The sequence below is a fragment of the Maylandia zebra genome, unplaced genomic scaffold (assembly GCF_041146795.1).
Source record: "Maylandia zebra isolate NMK-2024a unplaced genomic scaffold, Mzebra_GT3a scaffold03, whole genome shotgun sequence".
Classification (NCBI taxonomy): Eukaryota; Metazoa; Chordata; class Actinopteri; order Cichliformes; family Cichlidae; genus Maylandia; species Maylandia zebra.
Genome location: NW_027490033.1, coordinates 2,942,015 through 2,962,456, shown reverse-complemented (window position 1 = coordinate 2,962,456; position 20,442 = coordinate 2,942,015). Strand labels below are relative to the sequence as shown.

The window sequence follows — 20,442 nt, the reverse complement described above, 5'->3', positions numbered from 1 at the left end:
ATTTTCTTGTGTTTGGGGTTATAACGGTTACTTTTGAGGTCTGTGTTATAAAGCAAGTTAATCCTGAATTTAACTGGAGAAGACAAATTCCCACTGCGTGGTGTAGTGCACAGCCAGGCATTCTTTACATTAGTTCGTTTGACAAAACCAAAAAGCCGAAAGTATTTACTTGGAGTTTGGTTTGATGAAATAAGTGCCAGAATCAGTGAATACAAATGATTCCAATGACATGAAAACTGGTGGAAGGACAAATCCCTCAAGAAAAGCACGACTAGCACATTAAGTTTGTTTGTAATCATCATCATCTCTAACACCATGCGCACAACAGTGATTTTGTTACAGAACACTAAGATAGTAAAATCTGGGAAATGATGATATTTCTTTCCAAAACTTCCTGTCTGGAAGACATTAAAGCTGCTGTGCCACCTGCAGCTTCTTTCAATCTATGTTATGTGAATATATCTTTTTCTTTTTGGGTTTGAACATCCATTCAAACTCACTCTCTGCCTAGCAAGTCTCATTCCCTCATTTCCTTGGGGTCCAGCTTCACATACGTGGCACTGAGCCTTTTCCTTTGTCACCTCTTTCTGCTACATGCCTAGCCTCCCAGTTTCTTGGTCTATTTTCTTCATTTCACTAACTACACTTCTTTTTCTTTGTAAATCTCTTCCTTCAAATACTTTCAAAATCACTTCTGTGCAGAGAAGACGTCAAACCCCTTCTTGGCAGTTTATCTCAATAAAGCTGTACTATCCCAGCCATCTGGTAAGTCTTCCCTACTACCCAGAGCCTGTTTATACTCCTGCATGTCTCTGCCTTCACTCACTTCCTCTTCTTGATGTCCAAACTCATCCTTCAAACTACCATTTGATGCTGCATAGCTGCATTCTCCCTGACACCTCCTTGTCTCCTGTCTTTTTGATTTCACCTTCTGCATAATATTTAGTTGCCCTGTGTGCAGCTTCCTCCACTTTCATATATTTCTACAAGTTCCTCCCTGTTCTTGAAGTATGTGTGCACCACGGCCATTTCCACTTGGAAAATCTGCCCCACATCTGTCTTTCTAGATTTCTCTCCTAAACACCACACCTACCCAACACCTCATAACCTCTGTTCCCTTCACCTAAATGTCCATTGAAGTCTGTGTCAATCACCACTGTAGTATGTGGTCTCTTGCACACAAAATGTGTCTACCCTCCACCTCCATAATATGAGTCCGCCAGCCCTCCCATTGCCAGTCAGAGTCCATAACAAGTCAAAAACATAAACAGCTCGAACGTATTATTTATTTAAAAGAGAGAGAGAGAGAGAGAGAGAGAGAGAGAGAGAGAGAGAGAGAGAGAGAGAGAGCTCAGTTGTCCTTGCTCTAGCATCAAGAGTCAGTGACTGGCTGTTCACTGCAGGCTCAGCAGTCCAATGGCCGATCAGCAACAAAACAAATAAAAAAATAAGACACGTTCTTGATTATGACAACAAACCACATCCAAAAAAATATGACAGCAACACTTTAAGTTTTGTGTGCATTCATCATGTGCAACTCTGCAGAAAGTCTCATGTCAAGGATGTGTGGACAGGGGGGCTATTAAAAAGTTCCAGTATACAGAATAGAAAACCATCAAATGAATGAAATAAAATCTGTTGTCACAGTGGTTTTTGAAGGAACAATTACTTCACAGATGGACAGCCTCATTATATTTTAGTTAAATCTGATGATACACACTTCACGTCACCCTAGTTACATGTTTTTATTTGCCATGTGTATGTTATCCAAGGGAGGAAGAAAATGAAAAAGAAAACTTTTGATGTGTCCAGACATTTCTTCACATCAGCTGCCAGCAACCAGTTTCAGCATGTACAACTGTTGCAGTAAGTGTGCTCATGCAGACCAACTATGCTGGTCCACTGTTCTTAATGGTGCTGCATGTTGAGAAAGAAGTGAAACAAATGTTTTGTTTAACAAGTCCACTAGTGTTAGAATAACTTGGCATTTCCAATCTGTTTCTGCTGTAGTTCAATGAAAGGTTTCAGTTACTTAAGTTTGAGAAAAACCAAAAAAAACGTTGGCCAGCTTCCCTCAGGGTCACTCCACGGTTGATGACATGGTCCACTATTGTAGCTCTGATGTCATCAGCAATTCTATTTCTTACTCTTCTTACCCGTCCTCTCCCCCCTCCTCGTCCTCCTCTTGCTCCTCCTTGTCCTTGTCGTCCTCTTCATCCTACTTCTTCACCTCCACGTCCTCTTCCTCGGCCTCCTCTCACTCTTCCTGCTCCCTCCATTGTACTCCACACACAGAGCTTACCTGTATCATAGTGCTTAGGCTGATTGCAAAGTGAACTAATTATCTAAAAAAGCTTTCACATGTGGCAGTGTGCCAGACAGTTGACAAAATAGTGTAAATAATGGCCATAAATGTGTATAGTTTTGCTAGGAGTGCGTTGATCATTTGGAAATTGAGTGCAAAGCAGTGAGTTGTGTTTACAGTTCTGCAAAAAGAGTGCTGTGCAGTGGATTGTAGCTACAGGTTTGCAAAGTGTGTGTTACAAAATGGCAAACTGAGTGCAAAGCAGTGTTTGTGCTTTTAGTTTTGCACACTCAGTGAGTGGTTTTGCTATAAGTATCAATAGTTTTAGGAATTGTGCTGTAAGAATCACAGTTAGGGTTTAAGCATTCAGAAAAACCTGTAATAAACGCACACGCATGCGTCTTCAGCATTACTGGGTTTCTGCAGCTCCTGGTTTCCTGTTTAATACATTCACACAAGCAATCAAACGCTATGAATCGTTCCACAATGTTTGCAGTCACTTTTCTTATCCCTCCTGACTCAAGAGCATAAAGCGATCTACGTTAGCTCTGGGAATTCTGACGGTCGTTCAGTAAATCTTTGTTTAATCTCTTTATTTGCTTTTTGGAGAAGTGAAGGTACAAAAACCTCGTCAATCAAATTTGCTTCGGTGGACAGAAAACAGCCGTTGTAGACTGTTTGGGGTTACCTTTTATAAGTATTGAATTTTCAAAAGTGAAGTCAGTTCTTCTGACCAGGTTCAGACCAGGATGAACACAAGTATGATACTGGACCCACTAGAGAACTGGTCCCAGCTGTGGGTTCACCTCCTCCTGCTGAACTCATAGGACAGACTCTAATGTAGCATCACGTTCATCGGTCACTCCTGACCTCCTGTGAAGCATGACGGATGTGTAATTAATGACTTCATTATTTGGGGCATTATTGCTCTAAAAATCATATTAATAGTATTATTATTATTGTGCTTTAGGCTGCACTGATAACGCAGAGGTCTCTTCTTCCTCTGGGCTGTTTAAAGGGCCAGTTTGTCCAAAGCTGTGTATATACCAGCTGCTGTCAGGCTTCAGATGTCTGCATTAGTCCACAGTCCACTGTTTGTAAGCCATTGCTTTACTGCAAAAGTTCCCATCTACTGTAAAGAAATGGAGATAAGCAGGCACATAATATGAAAAGGCATGCTGTAGCTGACTTTGTCTTTTCTGATCCATCGGTTTGTGTGGCTCTTTCCACAGGAGGGACCTAACCCACACTTTATTTACTTATATGATAAGTTTAGTGGAGTGTAGTGCAAAATACACAGTGTTTACTTTTAATTTAACAACATGAAGCTGCATCAAGTTTCCATGGTGACTGCTCAAGAAATTCTGCATTCATAAATAAACATCAGACTGTCAAAAGAGCTCATCTGTGCGAGACCACCGAGCTGAGAGCATTTTCAGGTCCAGATCCCCCGTACGCCATCGTTGGAGAGCAGTTGACGTTTTTCTTCCTGACTTTGATTTGAACACGTTTAAATGGAAAAGAGTCAAGGAATCTATAAGCCTATCAGGGTATGTGACGCTTTTGCTTTTACTGCATTTCAGTAATTTGAAGAATTTGATGTCGTTTTAAAAGTTGACAAACTGAGAATCATTTTAAGTAACAATGACTAAATTGCTATTTCTTTGACAGGTGTTGTTCAACACACCGATTTATGAAACAGCTGTAAAGATCTGCTGGTATCTTCCGGGCTACAAGGCTCAGGTTAGACCCAGATTCATGCAAACCAAAGCTGACAGAAAATATCAGGTCATTTCTGAGGACCTGAGAGTGGTGGTGATTAAATGTCTCCTTTACTTTTAGGTTGCGATAATGACGGAGTTTCTCAGACTTCAGCAGGAAGATCTAATTCCACCGAACCTCACTGCTGAAGATCTGAGAGATCTTTTGGTGGAGAAGAGCAGGGAGACGCTCAGAGAGCAGTGAGTTACTGTCACGCCTGAAAGTCTGTTTGTGATGACGTGTAAGTGCTGAGAGAAAACCTCTGCTTTGCTTTCTTTTGAAGGCTGTGGGAGTTTGAGTTAGAGGATTTTGACGAAGAGGAAGCCAAACCTCTTCTAAGGCTGGTAAGACGAGAAAACCCACAAGACTTTTTTTTCATTACGTGCACATAACCTTTACACATAAGCGCACTGTAAATGTGTTTTCTGTTTCAGGTGTGGGCGGTGAACGTCAGCAATAAAATGAGGGACGTTGAATTTGAAGCCAGGTTGCTTCTTCAGTTCCCAGAGGCCGTACCTCCTAAATTTCAGTGAGTCTCATGTAACATACAGTTATTAACCCTGTAAGACCCAACCCATCAAAAAACAGCCAGAAAATTCAGATTCTTTGGAACTGAGATGTTTATCAACCCTTTAAACAAAAGCCACACATGAGTTCTTTGCTATGTCATGTTGTGTATGATTTACTTTTATTGTGTATTTATTTTTTGTATCACATTTGATACACTGGGTGTTTTTGGCAACTTTTTGTTAACGACAATGTTAACTTTAGACTAAAAAAGAGTTTTGTCCACAACATTTAGAAATTATAGCAAGTATTGATCATGTTGATGAGATCGAGGTCTCAGAAACTCATGTATGATACAAAGGTGGTTACAGGGTTAACAGTCCAGCTACAGTGTTTCAATATTTAAATGATGCTTTGAATATGTTTAACAGATAACTCTTATCATGTTTTTCTACAGAGCACCTAAACTCCTCAGCGCGGTGAAGGATTACGTTGAAATCCTGAAAAAGAAGCAGCAGGAACAGCCTAACAGCAAACTGCTCACCGCGCAGGAGGTAGTGGTCGAGGTAGTTCCCCGCGTTCTCCAGGGCTTCTGGGAGCTTCCTCCTCGTCCCCTCCTAAACATGGCCTCCCAGAGTCTAAGTATCCTCTCCACCAGTGTCACCAAGGCCACTTTAGATCGTGTCTCCAAGAGCCTCACGGCGATGGAAACACAGGCCGTCTTCACCCGCTCTATCCGAGACGATCTGGTCGACAGCATCCTGACGGAGATTAGACAGAAATTTCCTGAAGAAATTCTGTCTATCCAAGTTGCAAACTTTGCACCCCTGTTGCTGAAGACCATTGCTGATGTAGCAAGGATCCGGATATGTGAAATCTTTGAGCCCCCTTCAAGTCCTGATGTGAAGAGCACAAATGGTGAGCGCTCCTCTGACGGCCTTTCAGTGGCAAATGTTCCACCAGCCGAAGAAGCTCTGTCAGAAAGTGTTGCAGAGCCCGACGTTCCCTGTGAGGAACTTCTTTCTGAAAGGGCATCCAGTCTGAGTACTCGAGACCTTACGATCGAAGGAGCTCTGTCAGAAAGTGTTGCAGAGCCCGACGCTCCCTGTGAGGAACCCTATGGCGAGTCCAAATCCTGTGTTGAAGGTGAAGATCATATGATCAACGGATCTTGTTCTGAAATTGGGCCGGTTCCTGATGTTCCCTTTGAGGAACCTTTTCCAGAACCTGAAGCCAGCATGAAGTCCGAAGACCGTCAGAGCAAGAAGAAGAAAAAGGGCTTCTTCAAAAGACTGAGAAGTCTGTTCTGCTGCTGTTGCAGACCAAAAGTCACTGACTGACACTGAAGCTGTGACCCAGTGTTGGTGTTGCAGTAACTCTAAATATGTAAATATGTTCCTTAATGATTGTTCTTCATGTTTTTGGGGGTTTCTTTAGTTTTCAGTGGGCTGGGTGTTTTTTCTCCTCCGTGTTCTTTACTTGATTCTTGTTCATAGTTCCTGATTTGTTTTCCTAGTTCTTGTTTCTTAGTTTGTAGTTTCTTGAGTCCACCTGAGTTTCCAGCAATAAAAGCTGCCGATTCAAGTTTCATTCCACGTAAGAGTCCTGTGTTTGGGTCCTACTACCTGCCTGTCACAGCACACCATGACAGAAACTTTATAAACTCATTCATATTTCTACACGAGTCTCCAGCTATGTTAAAGATTTTTTTTCTTTCAAACATTTGTAAGAATCTCTTATGGTTCTCAAAATACTTCCACAAGTCCAGTAAGTGTAGTGCAGTAACATATTGATGGTATTATTTTTAATAATTATTTATTATTTTTAATGCACTTTGAACTGAAACTGGTATATAAAATGTACTTCCTGTAGAAAATGCAGTGTGAATGCTAATAGCTGAATAGCTTGAGTTGAATTTTTATAATTGCTGAAATCTTTGGTGAAAAACATGTTACAGTTTTTGCCCGTTGCTTGAACACATTTTGCAAAACGTCGCTCATTGTGCCAAAACTCTAAACACAAGTAAACATGACACATCAAAATATACCATTCACATCTGTGCCAAACTGAAACTCTGCTGTCAAAACCTAACATTCCTCTGTCAAGATGTAACTCTGTTGACAAAATGACACATACTTGCATCACATGCAGATCAGATCAGGGGGACACACTAGTCTACTTCATATAAAACACTGCAGTCTTTCATTGTCATTGTTTATTCTGAAGGCACATTTTCAGGAGACACAAACAACCAAAAAAAGCAAATAGGCCTACTCAATATTGTCCACTGCAGCACCATCAATTCAGATAAAGCAAAACACAAACATAATACAGTAATAGAAAAAACACTATACTGTACACACAAAAAATCATGACAATTGTGCATACGTGGGCTCATGGATCCCGCCGTCTGTTGGGGTCTGGCCACAGGACCTCATCGACATCGCAACCAGTGTCTTCTCCCGCTGGGCACCGGGGAAAATATCCTCTTGCATGTCGAAACCATCCATGGATTGCTGTCACCTGAATGTAAATAGAAATATATGTGGTGGCCCCTAGAGACAAAACACGTACAAACTCCAAAGCACATTTCTAGCTTGAACTGAACTTCCAAAACAGAGCTACCTAGAACAGCGGTCCCCAACCCCCGGGCCTCGGACTGGTACCGGTCCGTGAGTCGTTTGGTACCGGGCCGCGAGAGTTGAGGCTCAGGTGTGAAATGTCTGGTTTTCAGGGTTTTTATTGCTTTTCAGCGTTATTTTGTTATCGTTTTTATCATTAACTCGGTTTTCCTGGGTCTTTTCACGTGTGTTATGAATAAATCTTCTTTTTCGGTACTAGTTTTATTTTGTTGTATTTATCCGTGACACCTTAAAGGCCGGTCCGTGAAAATATTGTCGGGCATAAACCGGTCGGTGGTGCAAAAAAGGTTGGAGACCGCTGACCTAGATCACGTAAATGACACAATTGAAAGCATGAAAGCATATGTGTATTGTTTGTGTATTTATGCACAAGCATTCATATATATTCAAATCATTAAAAAAAAAAGTTCATTTGCCTGTTACTACCACACACCAAATCTGGTCGTTGGTACTTGGTGAACTGAGAGACACAACAGCAGAGGTCACTATTAATGCTATAAAAGAGGCCTTTGCAAGACATGCAGTTGCCGAGACTGTGGTATCGGACAACAGGCCGCAAGTTTCATCAGAACAGTTCAAGCACTTTGCTAAAGAGTACCAGTTCACACATGAAACGAGCAGCCCCAGGTACCCCCAAGCCAACGGGGAGGCAGAACGCGCTGATCGTACCATTAAAGACTTGAAAGGACTGTGACTACAGCAGAGCACTGCTAGCGTGCAGGGCCACCCCACTGGAACATGGGCTCTCACCGGCACAGTTGCTCATGGGGAGACACCTGCGTACCTCTCTGCCACAAGCTGCTGCGAAGCTGGTGCCAAAGTGGCCCGACCTACAGGCTTTTCGCGAGAAGGATGAGGAGGGGAGGCGTGAGCAGGCAAAACACTACAACCGCAGACATAGAGTCAGGACAGAAGGTGTGGATTACTACTGAAGGAACCACTGGAGCAGTAGTTGGACCTGCCAGTGCTCCCAGATCTTATGTGGTAGAGACAGACAGGTTTTCTAAGGAGAAATAGGAGCCACCTCACACCAACAGGGACTGTTACCAGATCTGGTCGAGCGGTGAGACCTCGTGTAAGATTGGATGTGTAATTCTCTGAAGTTATCCATTCAGGCCCTATTCAAAGCTGGCTTAGGCTGTTAGAGATGTTTACAATTATGTGTTTCGTTTAAATGTAAGTGAACAAGTGAGAGATGTGTATCATTTTAACGTTTGATAATGCTCTGCATTCCTGTTCTTGTGAGCTGAGTGAGTCATTGTGAAGTATGTCTTTAGCTAAAAGGAGGTGTAGCAGGAGACTACTGTACCCATAAGGCTGTGTGTGTGTGTGTGTGTGTGGGGGGGGGGGGGGGGGGGGGGGGGGGGTATGATCTAAATTATAATATTGCTGACTGTCTGAGGCAAAATTTCCCCAAATCGAATCGAATCGAATCATGGATTGAATCGATTCGGGCAAGGGCGTCGATTTGGCATGGACGGAGGGGACATGTCCCCACCAATATCCAGCGATTATTGAATTGTCCTCACCAATAATTTGATCTCTTCGAGTAAAGAAAAGCAAACCTGATAGAAAGAAGAAAAAAAAAGATCTGTCAACGTCTCATTCACCCAGCGGTGCCGAAAGAGTTAAATTACGTCCTGTACTGGAGTCCTACCTCATGTGACAAATATGGCCAATGTGATTGGCTGAACCTTTCAGGGAGCTCCGTTGAGTTTTAGCAGCGGCAAGCCTGCGCTCCCAGGAGGAGAGGAGGACGGCAGCAAAGAGGAAGAACCTGGATATAAGAAAGTATTTTTCAGAGAAACTTGTAAGTCACTTAAAGCCAAGTTCACTCATAATGTCACGGTCTGGCTGGCAGACCGTGGGGGTGTAGGGAAGGAGGACACAGGCGCGGTGCTCTATGTACAAGCAGTGCGTTTATTTACAGCGATGGACAGACATGACAATAAATCCCGTGCTCTCCCGACTCCCGTGACGTGTCCTCTTCCCAGTGCTAGTGCTCCTGTCTCCGCTTCTCCGTGATGAGCACCCCGTGCTCGCTGTCCTCTCGTCTCCCCGTAACTCCTGGGGACATAAGAGAGAGGAAGCCGTCAGACACACAATAATGCAGCAGACTCAAACTAGGAACTGGTCGAGAGACTGACGTGAAGCCACGCAATGATCCAGCGTCGGAGAGAGCTCCACCACACTCTCAAATAGCTCCTCCGACAGGCCTGATCAGCTGCAGGTGTGGCCAATCACCTGCCAGGGCCACACACACACACACACACACACACACACACACACACACACACACACACACGTCTACAAGCAGGGAGAACGAGGGACAGCAATACAAAATACATACATTATAATATTAGTCCATAACTGCTCAGGGTCCTGGGTCTGACACATAAAATGTGTCCGTCACAATAACGTTGCAGGCTATGCTAGGCTTTGGCCCACATCAGTCTAAAACTGTATGTAACCATGAATAACGTGTTTTGGAAACTAACAGCACAACATGCAGCACTGTTAGTTCTCTCAGTCTCAGAGCAGCGTTTCTAATTCTAATCTAAGTGAAGCTGTCAGAGAAAACAGCAGCCTCGAGCAGCCAGGATATTAGTTTACAGAGGCTGTTAGAATTATATGCCTAACGTTAAAATGTTGGTGACACAAGAATTTCATCTTAATGGCACTGACGTATTCATAGGTCATAGTTATGATTTTGCAAATATTCCACCTTGTAGTGCAGTTTGCACAACTTGTTTTAAAAATGCACTCAGCCTACAAACATTACTGATCAGTCAAGATCTGCACAAAGTGACAGACACACTGAAGCAGCTCCACATTTTATTCTTATTGTCATGTATGTCCTATTTGTCAGGTGACAGAAGAAGCAACACAAAGCTCAGAGAGCAATGGTGACACAAGATCACAGGTGGAATTGGATGATGACGCAGAATGAGAAGAGCGAAAGTGGATCGCTAAATGAAACGGATGAACCAGAACTGGTTTGTAAAAATGCTGCAGCTTCAGTGGTGTGGAACTGGTTTAGCTTTCGTCCGTCAGATACACAACAAAGCACTATTTTTGGTAGAGCATGCTAGCGGGCCGTCGTTATTACCGTGTTGTTTGGAAAATACGGCGCACTTAAAATCAATCCTTTGATTTTTCTGAAAGTCGACAGAGCCCCTTATAACCCCGTGTGCCTTATGTATGAACTCTGGTTGTGTTTACTGACCTCGAAACGATTTTATGTGCACGGCGCTCGAAAATCTGTCAGATGTTTCAGTACGACTTTGCTAAGCTACCACCGCTTGATGGATTGTCGGAGCGTTACGGCTGTCGTAGGCAGGAGCCTCGCGGAGTGAGCCATGTCTCCGTGACGACCAGGACACAGCAGTCACGGACGATTGGCTGTGCGGCGAGAAGTAGGTTCAGTTCGTCTATTTTGTTGACGACCGACCGTGCGCTGGTCAGAAAGATGCTCGGGAGCGGTGGTTTGAAAGGCTGCTTCTTTAGCCTGGCCAGCAGGCCCGACAGGCATCCCCGCTTTTGTTTGCGTTCCTTCCGCCGCCTGCGTTTCTTGGCAGAGCCGATAACAATCCACGGAGCACCCGATGTTCTCGCTATCTCCGGGGGGATGTTGTGCACCCTCTGATAATCACTGGTAATGGGGATCTGGCTGTTATATCCGATCTTGCATAATTCCAGATGGTTGTAGGAAAATTTGGCTTCACAATAAGGAAAACAAAAGAAGAAGAAAAAGTGGAGAAACAAAAAAGAAAGGCACCCAAGTGGAGAGCATAGAGCCGCTGCGTCTGTGCGCGCCGCCATCTAGTATACTTCTTCTAGTACACAGCCTGGAGGTGTGTTTGGTGTCATTGTCCTGTTGAAAACTGGTCCCTAAATGCAATTTCTCAACGAGAAGTTTGGGCTCGGGTGAGTCTGCGTGCTGAAGATATCTACCTATTCGGAACCATGGTAACAGGGTTCTGGCTGATCGGAGCTGGCTTGAGAAAGCGGAACCGGCTGTTCAAACCCCCACAAGGCTGCCCGCTGGGATTGGAACGATGGGAGAGGCGTGAGTTTCTCAAAATGGGCTCATTGAGTCAGCACGGATAAGATCTTGGAGAGGCTACGGCTGCTGTGGATACTCAGAATAAGATCTCTGACTGCAGACTGGATACATCTCGGAAGGGCTCGCTCAGAATAACATCTCTGGGCGCAAATTGGATGACATCTCGGGGAGGCACACTGCCGTGAGTTCTCAGAATCGGCTCCTTGAGCACAAGAATGACAACATCACAGAACGCAAGTATGGCGAAGCTCGCGGCTCTCCAACGGGAGATTGAGAGACCAGTGTTGGACTGTAGAACTGCTTTGAAATTCATATGAGCTGTTCGCACTAAAGTAAAAAGCACCATCACTTATGCGGAGACCCTCTCGGCGCCAGCTGTGGGCTCAAGGCTGGAGCCGAACAAAAACACCCTGATAACGACTGTGTTGAGTCTGTTCCTTCCTATTCCATGCAAGGCCACCTGGGTTGGCTGGAAGACTGTTTACTTAGCCTGGCAGAGCGAAGGACACTGTCTCAGCTGAACCCTGGACACACACACACATACAGGGAGTGCAGAATTATTAGGCAAATGAGTATTTTGTCCACATCATCCTCTTCATGCATGCTGTCTTCCAAGCTGTATAGGCTCAAAAGCCTACTACCAATTAAGCATATTAGGTGATGTGCATCTCTGTTGATAGGTTTGTAGCTTGAACCCATCCGCTGGAACGTTGAAGACAATATAATTACACTGCAAAGCAAGACACAAGTAGGCAAAGACTTCATGTTTCTCGTGCACGGGAGAAATGACCGGACAAAGCGCCATTCCTTCGCTTGACCCCAGTCACTCTCGTCCGTCCTCCCGTACCACTGTTCTTTTATTGAGGTTACATGAATATGCATAGGTTCATTAACATATGACGTCTACATACACACAAAGAGTACCTTGCCTGTGTGTGTGTGTGTGTGTGTGTGTGTGTGTGTGTGTGTGTGTGTGTGTGTGTGACTTGTGTGAGGTCAAGATGTGACCCTGTGAAGACTCCCCAAAGCTGGTGCCAGAAGTCTGGGTCCATCTAACAAAAGGCTCTTATACTTAAACAGATATACGTGTGTTTGCTATACCATAAATCAGCAAAAGAAGATACGACCTCTCCTCTGTAGGGGAGTGAACTCACCCCCCTCTTCATGCTACACAGAGTTGTTACAGACCTCCTAGAATGAGACATTCTTTCAATCTACAAATGATTATATACTTCTAAGCATATATAAGTAAATATTTCTAAGCATAAATGACAATCAACAATACAAAACCTATCACTCCCTATTCTGGTATTTTAAAGAGTACTTAGCAGAAATATTAAACAACCTAACTAATAGGGTTGCAAACTCCCAGCAAAAAAAAAAACTAAAGGGAACCATCGCCCACCCTCTGCCTCGTGGTGCTTAATCGACATTATCGACTTTAATTTAATGCATGTATTTAAAAAAAATGCACAGAAATCAATTATTTTTCAACAACAATTAAATAGATTCAACATCTTTCTTCAACAGAACTGCAGACTGCACAGATGGTATCTTCCCAAAGGAAAAAGTACTATAACTTACTAGGGTATATATTAGACTTAATAGTTACTATATACAATATTAGATTTCTATACATTTTACGTTAGATAAAAACTTTGGTTATAAGATTCAGATAATTATTTATTAAAAGCGAGACATTTTAAACGAGAATAAGAAAGAAAAGTATTTCTTTGTGCCCCCCTTTTCCCTGTTAATGCCCCAGCTGGCCCCCTGGCAAAACCGTGCTAGACCCGCCCCTGCACAGTTACCAGCTGTCAGCTACTTATAGCATTAGGCATTAAAGTAATATTAAATAAATTCTAACAACAGCTTATCAAGCTTAAACGTGCTGCTGTGGTTTATCTGCTGGTTTCCTCTTTCTGGCGCAAAGTGGGAAACAAACAAGAGAGACGGAACTTGCGATCAGCTGATCATTGATCAGTTTCATGATTGAAGTAGCAGCAGGAGAGGGAGGGGGAGAGGAGACGCGGCAGTCGCTCCATATATCGGTTGTTAAGCTTAACGTGGGAATGCGTTACAAACATTGAGAGAGAAACTTACAAACTTGCTTTACTTCTCTAGGACAGCTTTCACTGAGAAGAAATGCCGATTTGGAAACATGTAGCGAGGCGCTAAATGCTCCACCAGACAACCGAGAGGTCTCTTGTTGTCACATGCAAGAAAGCATGCTCTGAAGAATATCCAGGTAGATAACTGTGGCGATATGTTGGTTATATTACTTTAAAGTGCAACTGGCTAATTCTTATTTTAGCCAACTCGAAAAGTAAAAATGATGCAACGACCTTGAAATAACACATTTATCTCACTGAAACATGTCATTTAAATAAAAACATTTACTGAAATTAAAATAAATATACTGAATATAATATGGCTCAGATTTAATGGAATATAATGATCCTTTTGTGTTGCTGTTAAAGAAAGGGATAATGTGTGATTACTGTTTTTAAACTATGGGCTACAAACTAAATCCTTTTATTATTTCTGTCCTCGGTTTTAACTCATTAATAATCATTAGGATGAAGCCCCCTAAAAAACAACGTAAAGGTCATGAAAATGTAAACAATTTGGCATTTTGATGATGCATCATCCACATTAAAAAGTAGAGATCATATCAGCCCTGTATTTACTTGTATCGGATACATAAAACATCTTTCCGTATCGCACAGCACTACAGAAAGCTCTTTTCTAGGGTTGTATTAAACATCTGTAACTACCGTAACTCCTGATCCATTTCCTCAATTAAAAGAAGTCCAATGATTCCTGAGAGCAGCAACTCTGCACTTTTCATTAATATTTGCATCATTACGGTAATCCCAGGTACATTGTTGCAGCAGCCCCGTGAAGGCAAAGGTTGAGAGAATAGTGAGTGAGCGTGATGGAACAATGTTATCACACGTTTGGCTTCTTTTTACCATGTTTGTTTGTTTTGTTCTTTCATGTGTTATTTACCAAGATTTGGATGGTGTTCTGCCTCGAGTTACCATAATGTCCCTAACATCACAAAAAAGCACAGAGTTGCTGCTTTCAAGAACTGCTGGAATTTCTCATTTGCCCCAATGGTTCAAGACTCAAGTTAGGCTAAAAACACTGGGACCAGTTTAAATGGGTTCATGTGTGTCAGCTGCATCGTCACTGCTGCTCTTATGTTATGTGTTTTTGTTGAAAACTAGGTGCTGTTTGGGCTTAATGATGTCAAACTTTTCATTCACTTGTTTGCTCCTAAATACGTTTCTATTGCAGGTCTTTTCCAGTTGAAAATGTGAGTGAGCACTACACAAATTACTGACACTGAAATACACTGAAAAGAAAAACAACTAAACTAAATCCAAACAAAAACAACTAAACGAAGTAGTTACACACGTTATAGAATATATATACTGGGCATACAAGCCTGGCCTAAGCTTTCTGTCAGGAAGACTGCAGCAGTCCAGGAGTTGGGTTAACTGTCTTTAAGTCCCACAGAAGAAATGTTTACATCAAAGTGCTTGCCAGGCTTAATCCAAATTAGGTACAGCCATACTTGAACTTATCATTGTATAGTATGTGGGACTATGAGCAATGGTTTTCTGGAAACAGAAACAGGCAATTTTATCATTAGTAGAGTCACAAATAACTAGAAAAACAATTGAAAACATAATGTACTCAACACAGCAATATCTCACAATATCCACAAGGGGTCACTATAGCTCATATATTGCCTAAATAGCACGTCATACAAATTGCCAATCATAAGGCACGGACATGGCAAGCTAGCCACAGTTAAACTAAACAATAGAAAAGTCCTTTATTTGTAATCTGGATGTAATGACTGCGGGAGATTACAGCCACTGCTATTAACTTAGTGCCAAATAATCCTACCAACATGGTATCAAAGAACTGAGGCATAACTTTAACATGCACAAACAATTATAACAGCTTCATGCGAGTCATCCTGCCAAAAGGACTAACACTCACAGGTTCATAAACACACAACTTAATCACACGAAACAACTGCGATGCTCTGCAGTGGCACCTTTAGTCACTCCCACTCTGCGTGCTGAGCACATGCCCACTGATACGCTTATTTCCTTTGAGTGTGCTTGATTTCTGCCTCTAGACATTCTGAGGCCGAGTCAGAGCAGGAAACTTGAGCACACGTGGTCTCATTAAATCAGACAGCTGGAGTCATTTAAAAAGGATCTTTTAAGCAGTGCTGTCCCTCAGCTTCATAGTAGATCCATCTATGGATCAGTTTGAAAATCCTAGCTGTCTTCTTTCTAGTTATCATGTTACAAGATTTTAAGAAAACTTGAACGCTGATCATGAGTTGAATGCCACTGATCTTCAAAATCATCCAAGCTTTTTGATAAATGCACACAAAAGTCGGGTGTCCATGCCACCCGCATGCAAGGTGACAAAAATACCCCAATCAGCCTTTCAAGCTGACAGCTAAAGAAACCATTTCACCAGATTTAGCTTCTTGGATATTGTGTTCACTATACTGTGTTCAAAATGTACTTCTCATTTAATAGAAGAAATGTAATCATGTCAATATAGAGGATTTCAAATTCTCACTCCTGTTAATTAAAAAAAAAGAAAAAAGTAGGATAAGACATGAGAAACTCCTTGAAAAGGACAGTCTCCATTATAGCACCTCATGGAAGCTTTGTTAGACGACCTGTCATTAAAAACTAGAAAGACCATCCAGCATCGGGAGCTTTCAGACTTCCAGGTATGACAACAAGCCTATTGCTGGTTTGCCCACTCTGACTGTGTCAGTATTTGCTCCACATACCAACTGCTCTGACCCTAAAGTAAGCCAGAATCCCACACAGCCATATGTAGGCACATTCCAACCACAAAGAATAACTGGGGATTCTTCATCCTGTAAACATCCTGAACAACTGGTTTTGGTGGTTTGATGGGAACAGATCCTCACCTGATCAGGAATACCAACGATCACCCCACCACTCATGTCTTGTTGGGAAATGTTTGCAGTCCTCAAGCTGTGAAAGTCATCAGGTGCAGCAGTCATGAATACCATGTAAACATCCCTGTTGGTAGGACAAAGAAATAACAGTGGGATTCATTCGAGAAAACAGAACTTGTTTGATTCCCTGTCTGACAAAAAGAAATTAATGCAACGTAAAAATTAGATTTAAAAAATCAGCAGCATCATATGTAACCAGGTCCTAAATTACATATTGTTATAATTACACAAAATTTGTTCTAAAGCCCAAACTGCTCCTGGTATATCTGACTTTTAGCACCTCCAAGCCTGTAGTCATCTTGGTTATTAGTTAGGCCCCTCCCCCGTGTGTCGCTATGTGTATAGGCACTGTTAATGCTAGCATGAACAGATCATTCTTGCTGGCTGTTGTAGTGGCTTGAGCTAACTCTCATCCCAACTGTTTATATTTGGTTATAGGAGCTGGAGTGGGCATTAATGCTCCACAATTTACAAGCTGGGACCTGCCGCTAATCCATGGTTAAAGCCTTTACCCACATCAACACTGCAGGCAGAGGCTAACATCTGCAATACTATTAATAATTACACATAACTGTAGCAACAACAAAGAGAGGCTCGAACAAGAAAGGCTTGAAACCCTTAGAAAAGACTGATCAGAGTTGGTTCAATGAACTCTGATCATGTTCATTCGGAGTTAAGCTCGTGTGTGTTTAGAGACAGAAAGCCATCATGTTACCAGGATTCTCCAGAGAAACACAGAAATAAAGAGCAGAGCCTCCATCTTCATTTAGTGGACAGAGGAATATGATCACAAATCAGTGTGGGCCAAAATTTGTATCTTAAAAACTAGGAGGGGATAAAGTTATACCAACATACTGTAATATTTTTATAATATACACTAGCAAACTTTCATGCTGTGTGTGATATTAAAAATATTGTATTGTGTGATATCACATTCTATTGTGATCCAGCATTTTAATCTGACCTTTGATTTCTAAATGCTTCATTAAACTGTCAAATATACAAATATAGACAACTGTGGGATTTGTCTAAAGTATTTGCATATGCCATAGAAATGTTAGCACTCACAGTTTACTGGGCAAGGTTTATGCAAAGTTTCAACAAGACCAGTCCACTTATGACAAACGCGATCATACGAGCATTATAGTACGATGCAGTCTCTGCATGATATGACTATCTATTCAGCTGTAACCTGACAGGGACAAAGTCTAGGAGACAGAAACTGAAGATAGACACCATTTACTGATGGACCTGTTATATTAGGTGATGTCGAGAAGGGAAATTATTTTACTGCTATAGTTAAATAATTGTCATCATTACCATTGCATTAATAATAAAATCTGGAGTTTATATTGCATTCAGGGGTTAAACAGTGTCTCTTTCAGAAAGACTGAGTTGCAGGCTGACAGGAAGTTGTATGCAGAAGTGAAAGCAGATAGTTATTTTGAGCCGCAGGCTAAGACGAGGCTTTAACAATGTAACAGATAGCTTTAAGAAGGCCTTAAGCAGTTATGACTATTTTATACACAATGCATATCTGTGCTTATTAAAGAGTTGGAGCTCGGTCAATTAATTGGGGGTCGGAAGCTTTGTTCGGCGCGATGTTCGGACAATCTATTGTGCAAGTGACTTGGAGCCATAGAAGGAATTGCAATACATGCTTACAAAACACTTATATATCAGATCATTTTATATTAAGGTTTTAGTAGAGGTTCTTGGTTAAAACATTTATTTAGTAGAAGACATACACATAGTCTCAGTGAGCCTCTGGTCTGGTAAAAGGTCAGAAGTGCGAGAGGTGACATCGAGGCTGAGTGAGGTCGTGACACACACACACTTTAAATTAGATTTATTTAGAGGAACCGTCCTTGTTGTCTCGGCAAGAAAGAGGAACAATTCATTTTAAGATAAGAACGGAAAGTACCAAGCCATGAAAATAGAAGATGATTTTCTGGGTGAAAAGTCATGATGATGTTGATCTGATCTATGTATAAAATGTACCGGTGACGCATGAAGGGGCGTCAGTAAACAAACCCTGATGCTATAAAATATCTGTTCATGCTTTGATTAAGTCGAAGACTACTTCCTGTCTGCGTACAGAGTTGTCTTCCCACACGTGTGTTCATTAAAATCATCGTTTGACTTCACCCGGCCGGATCGGTGTGGTTATTCTTCGATCACCTCTTGTACCCTTCCTCAATATTGAATCTTAACAGTGACAATTCCACGTGAAAGTCAAAAGAAATGAATACATACAGGGCAAGTCTTTATGAGGCAAACATGATGTGCATCTCACACGAAAGCGATTTAGGTGATTTTCTGTGAGAAATGTGTAAAAAGATCCGTACTCTGAATTTCAGATACTATTGATCTGTTTGTTGTGTGTCTGAGGGTTTACGCAGGGACGTTTTGTGTAAGCACTGATTGCTACAGTAGCATCCAATCAATGCTTACAGTGCAAAGAAACTGGCCTACAGTCTGACAGCTGCATTAATGTCTACACAATCTAAGAGTTTGAAAGATGGACACACGTGAGATGATCATAAATCCACAACAGAATCCTTTCTGTCCTAACATACTGATGAGAAAATAACTGAAGCACTCGTGTCAAGAACAACAACAACAAAGGGAAACATGCCTAACTTGGATTTCAGTGATTGTGAAAACAAACATATGCAAATGAATTTCCTCTGTGGGCTTTGCCTAATTCAGGAAATCACTATCAGTCAAGTTGAGTGTGAGTCAGTGAGTATGTTATGTTCACATAGACTGTTACCTCAGGGGCTAACTTACCAGATGAAATGAACCTTTATGGAACGGAAACCCAGAATTTGTTTCAAGTCACATTTTAGCTTAACCTGCATGGTGGAAAGTGCCTGTACCAGAGACATGATTGTTGCTGCTTAGGTTAAAATATCTAGTATATGTCAATAATGTAACAAAAAAGAAGAAGAAAATCTGTGGCGGTGTAAAAGTCCCACTAAATGCGTCTCTCGGTGTACATCTAAACTATATAACGATTAACCGCCAACTGTGAGTTCAATTTAAATTTTCCTTTACAAATGTGTGTTTGTTTAGGAAGGAAAGAAATGTGTGCGCACAGTGTTCGGCAATATAGACTCAAAGGCAGCACCAAGACTGGCACGAGACTATTTCCACTGCACTGAGGGTGGGAACTCCAGGCCTCGGGGCCGCTGTCCTGCAGGGTTTAGATGTGTCCTTGATCCAACACAGCTGATTTAAATGGCTCATTTTGAACGTTGACATATACATCAAGGAATGGACCAGCCACTGCACTGATGTTAAACCAGTTCAGAAGTTCATTTATCATCATGAACCACCAATTTATGAGCAGACAAACCAAAGTACACTCCAAGATTCAGTTGCTTGTAGAAGCACGTTTAGCAGCAACAGCTCAAAGTCATTGTTTTCTGTATGACTATCAGTCTCTCACATCATTGGGGAGTCATTTAGGCTCACTCTTCTTTATAATGTTGCTTCACTTCATTGAGGTTTGCACAAATTTGTTTATGCAAAACTCACGACCACACGACTTCTATTAAGCTGAGCTTTAAACTTTCTAAAATATAAAACCTGCTAGACACCGGTGTTGTGCCAAAAAGTGATTGTCTGCCAAAAACTGATTTCTGGTATTTGCCAAAAAGTGATTGCTCGTATTTAAACTGCTATAAGTAACTTGTTGGGCTATAATATGTGAAACATATGTCAAACACTTCCCTCATGGATGACATAAAGTCATCTTGAGCCACAAACAACATTCGTGTAACAAGGTAGAAGCCGCGATCAGTTTTTGGCAGCGACTTTTATATAACCTTTATTTATGTAGTTAAAAAAATCTCATTAACATTAAACATGTCTTTTGTAAGAGTAAGTTGGCCAAGAGGAAATATTACAATAATTCAGTAAAAATATTTTAAGTGGGGATAAAGGAGCGGATTGGTTATAATGTAAGTACAATAACACAGAGTTGTAAAGACACTTGAAACACAGATTTTTTTTTAGTTCTATATAAAACCCCTTTGTAAACCCTGTTCACCGATGTTAGGGTCCCTGGGTCGTTGACCCAGTGTTTTGTGTTTTTGGTTCTTTGATTTTGTTATTTCATTAT

General features: G+C 41.8%; 2 protein-coding genes across 2 annotated transcripts in view; both read left to right on the top strand.

Annotated features, from left to right (window-relative positions):
- The window catches only part of LOC112432436 (protein NLRC3), a 3,307,575-nt gene that overhangs the window by 418,985 nt on the left and 2,868,148 nt on the right, over positions 1–20,442 (top strand). The gene's annotated exons all lie outside the window — the stretch shown is intronic.
- On the top strand, positions 1,715–5,913 carry LOC143415797 (uncharacterized). Its single transcript, XM_076881209.1, has 6 exons — positions 1,715–3,855; positions 3,977–4,048; positions 4,148–4,266; positions 4,350–4,410; positions 4,501–4,595; positions 5,031–5,913. Exons 1-6 carry the CDS (start codon positions 3,820–3,822, stop codon positions 5,911–5,913), a joined length of 1,266 nt encoding a protein of 421 aa, XP_076737324.1. The 5' UTR covers positions 1,715–3,819.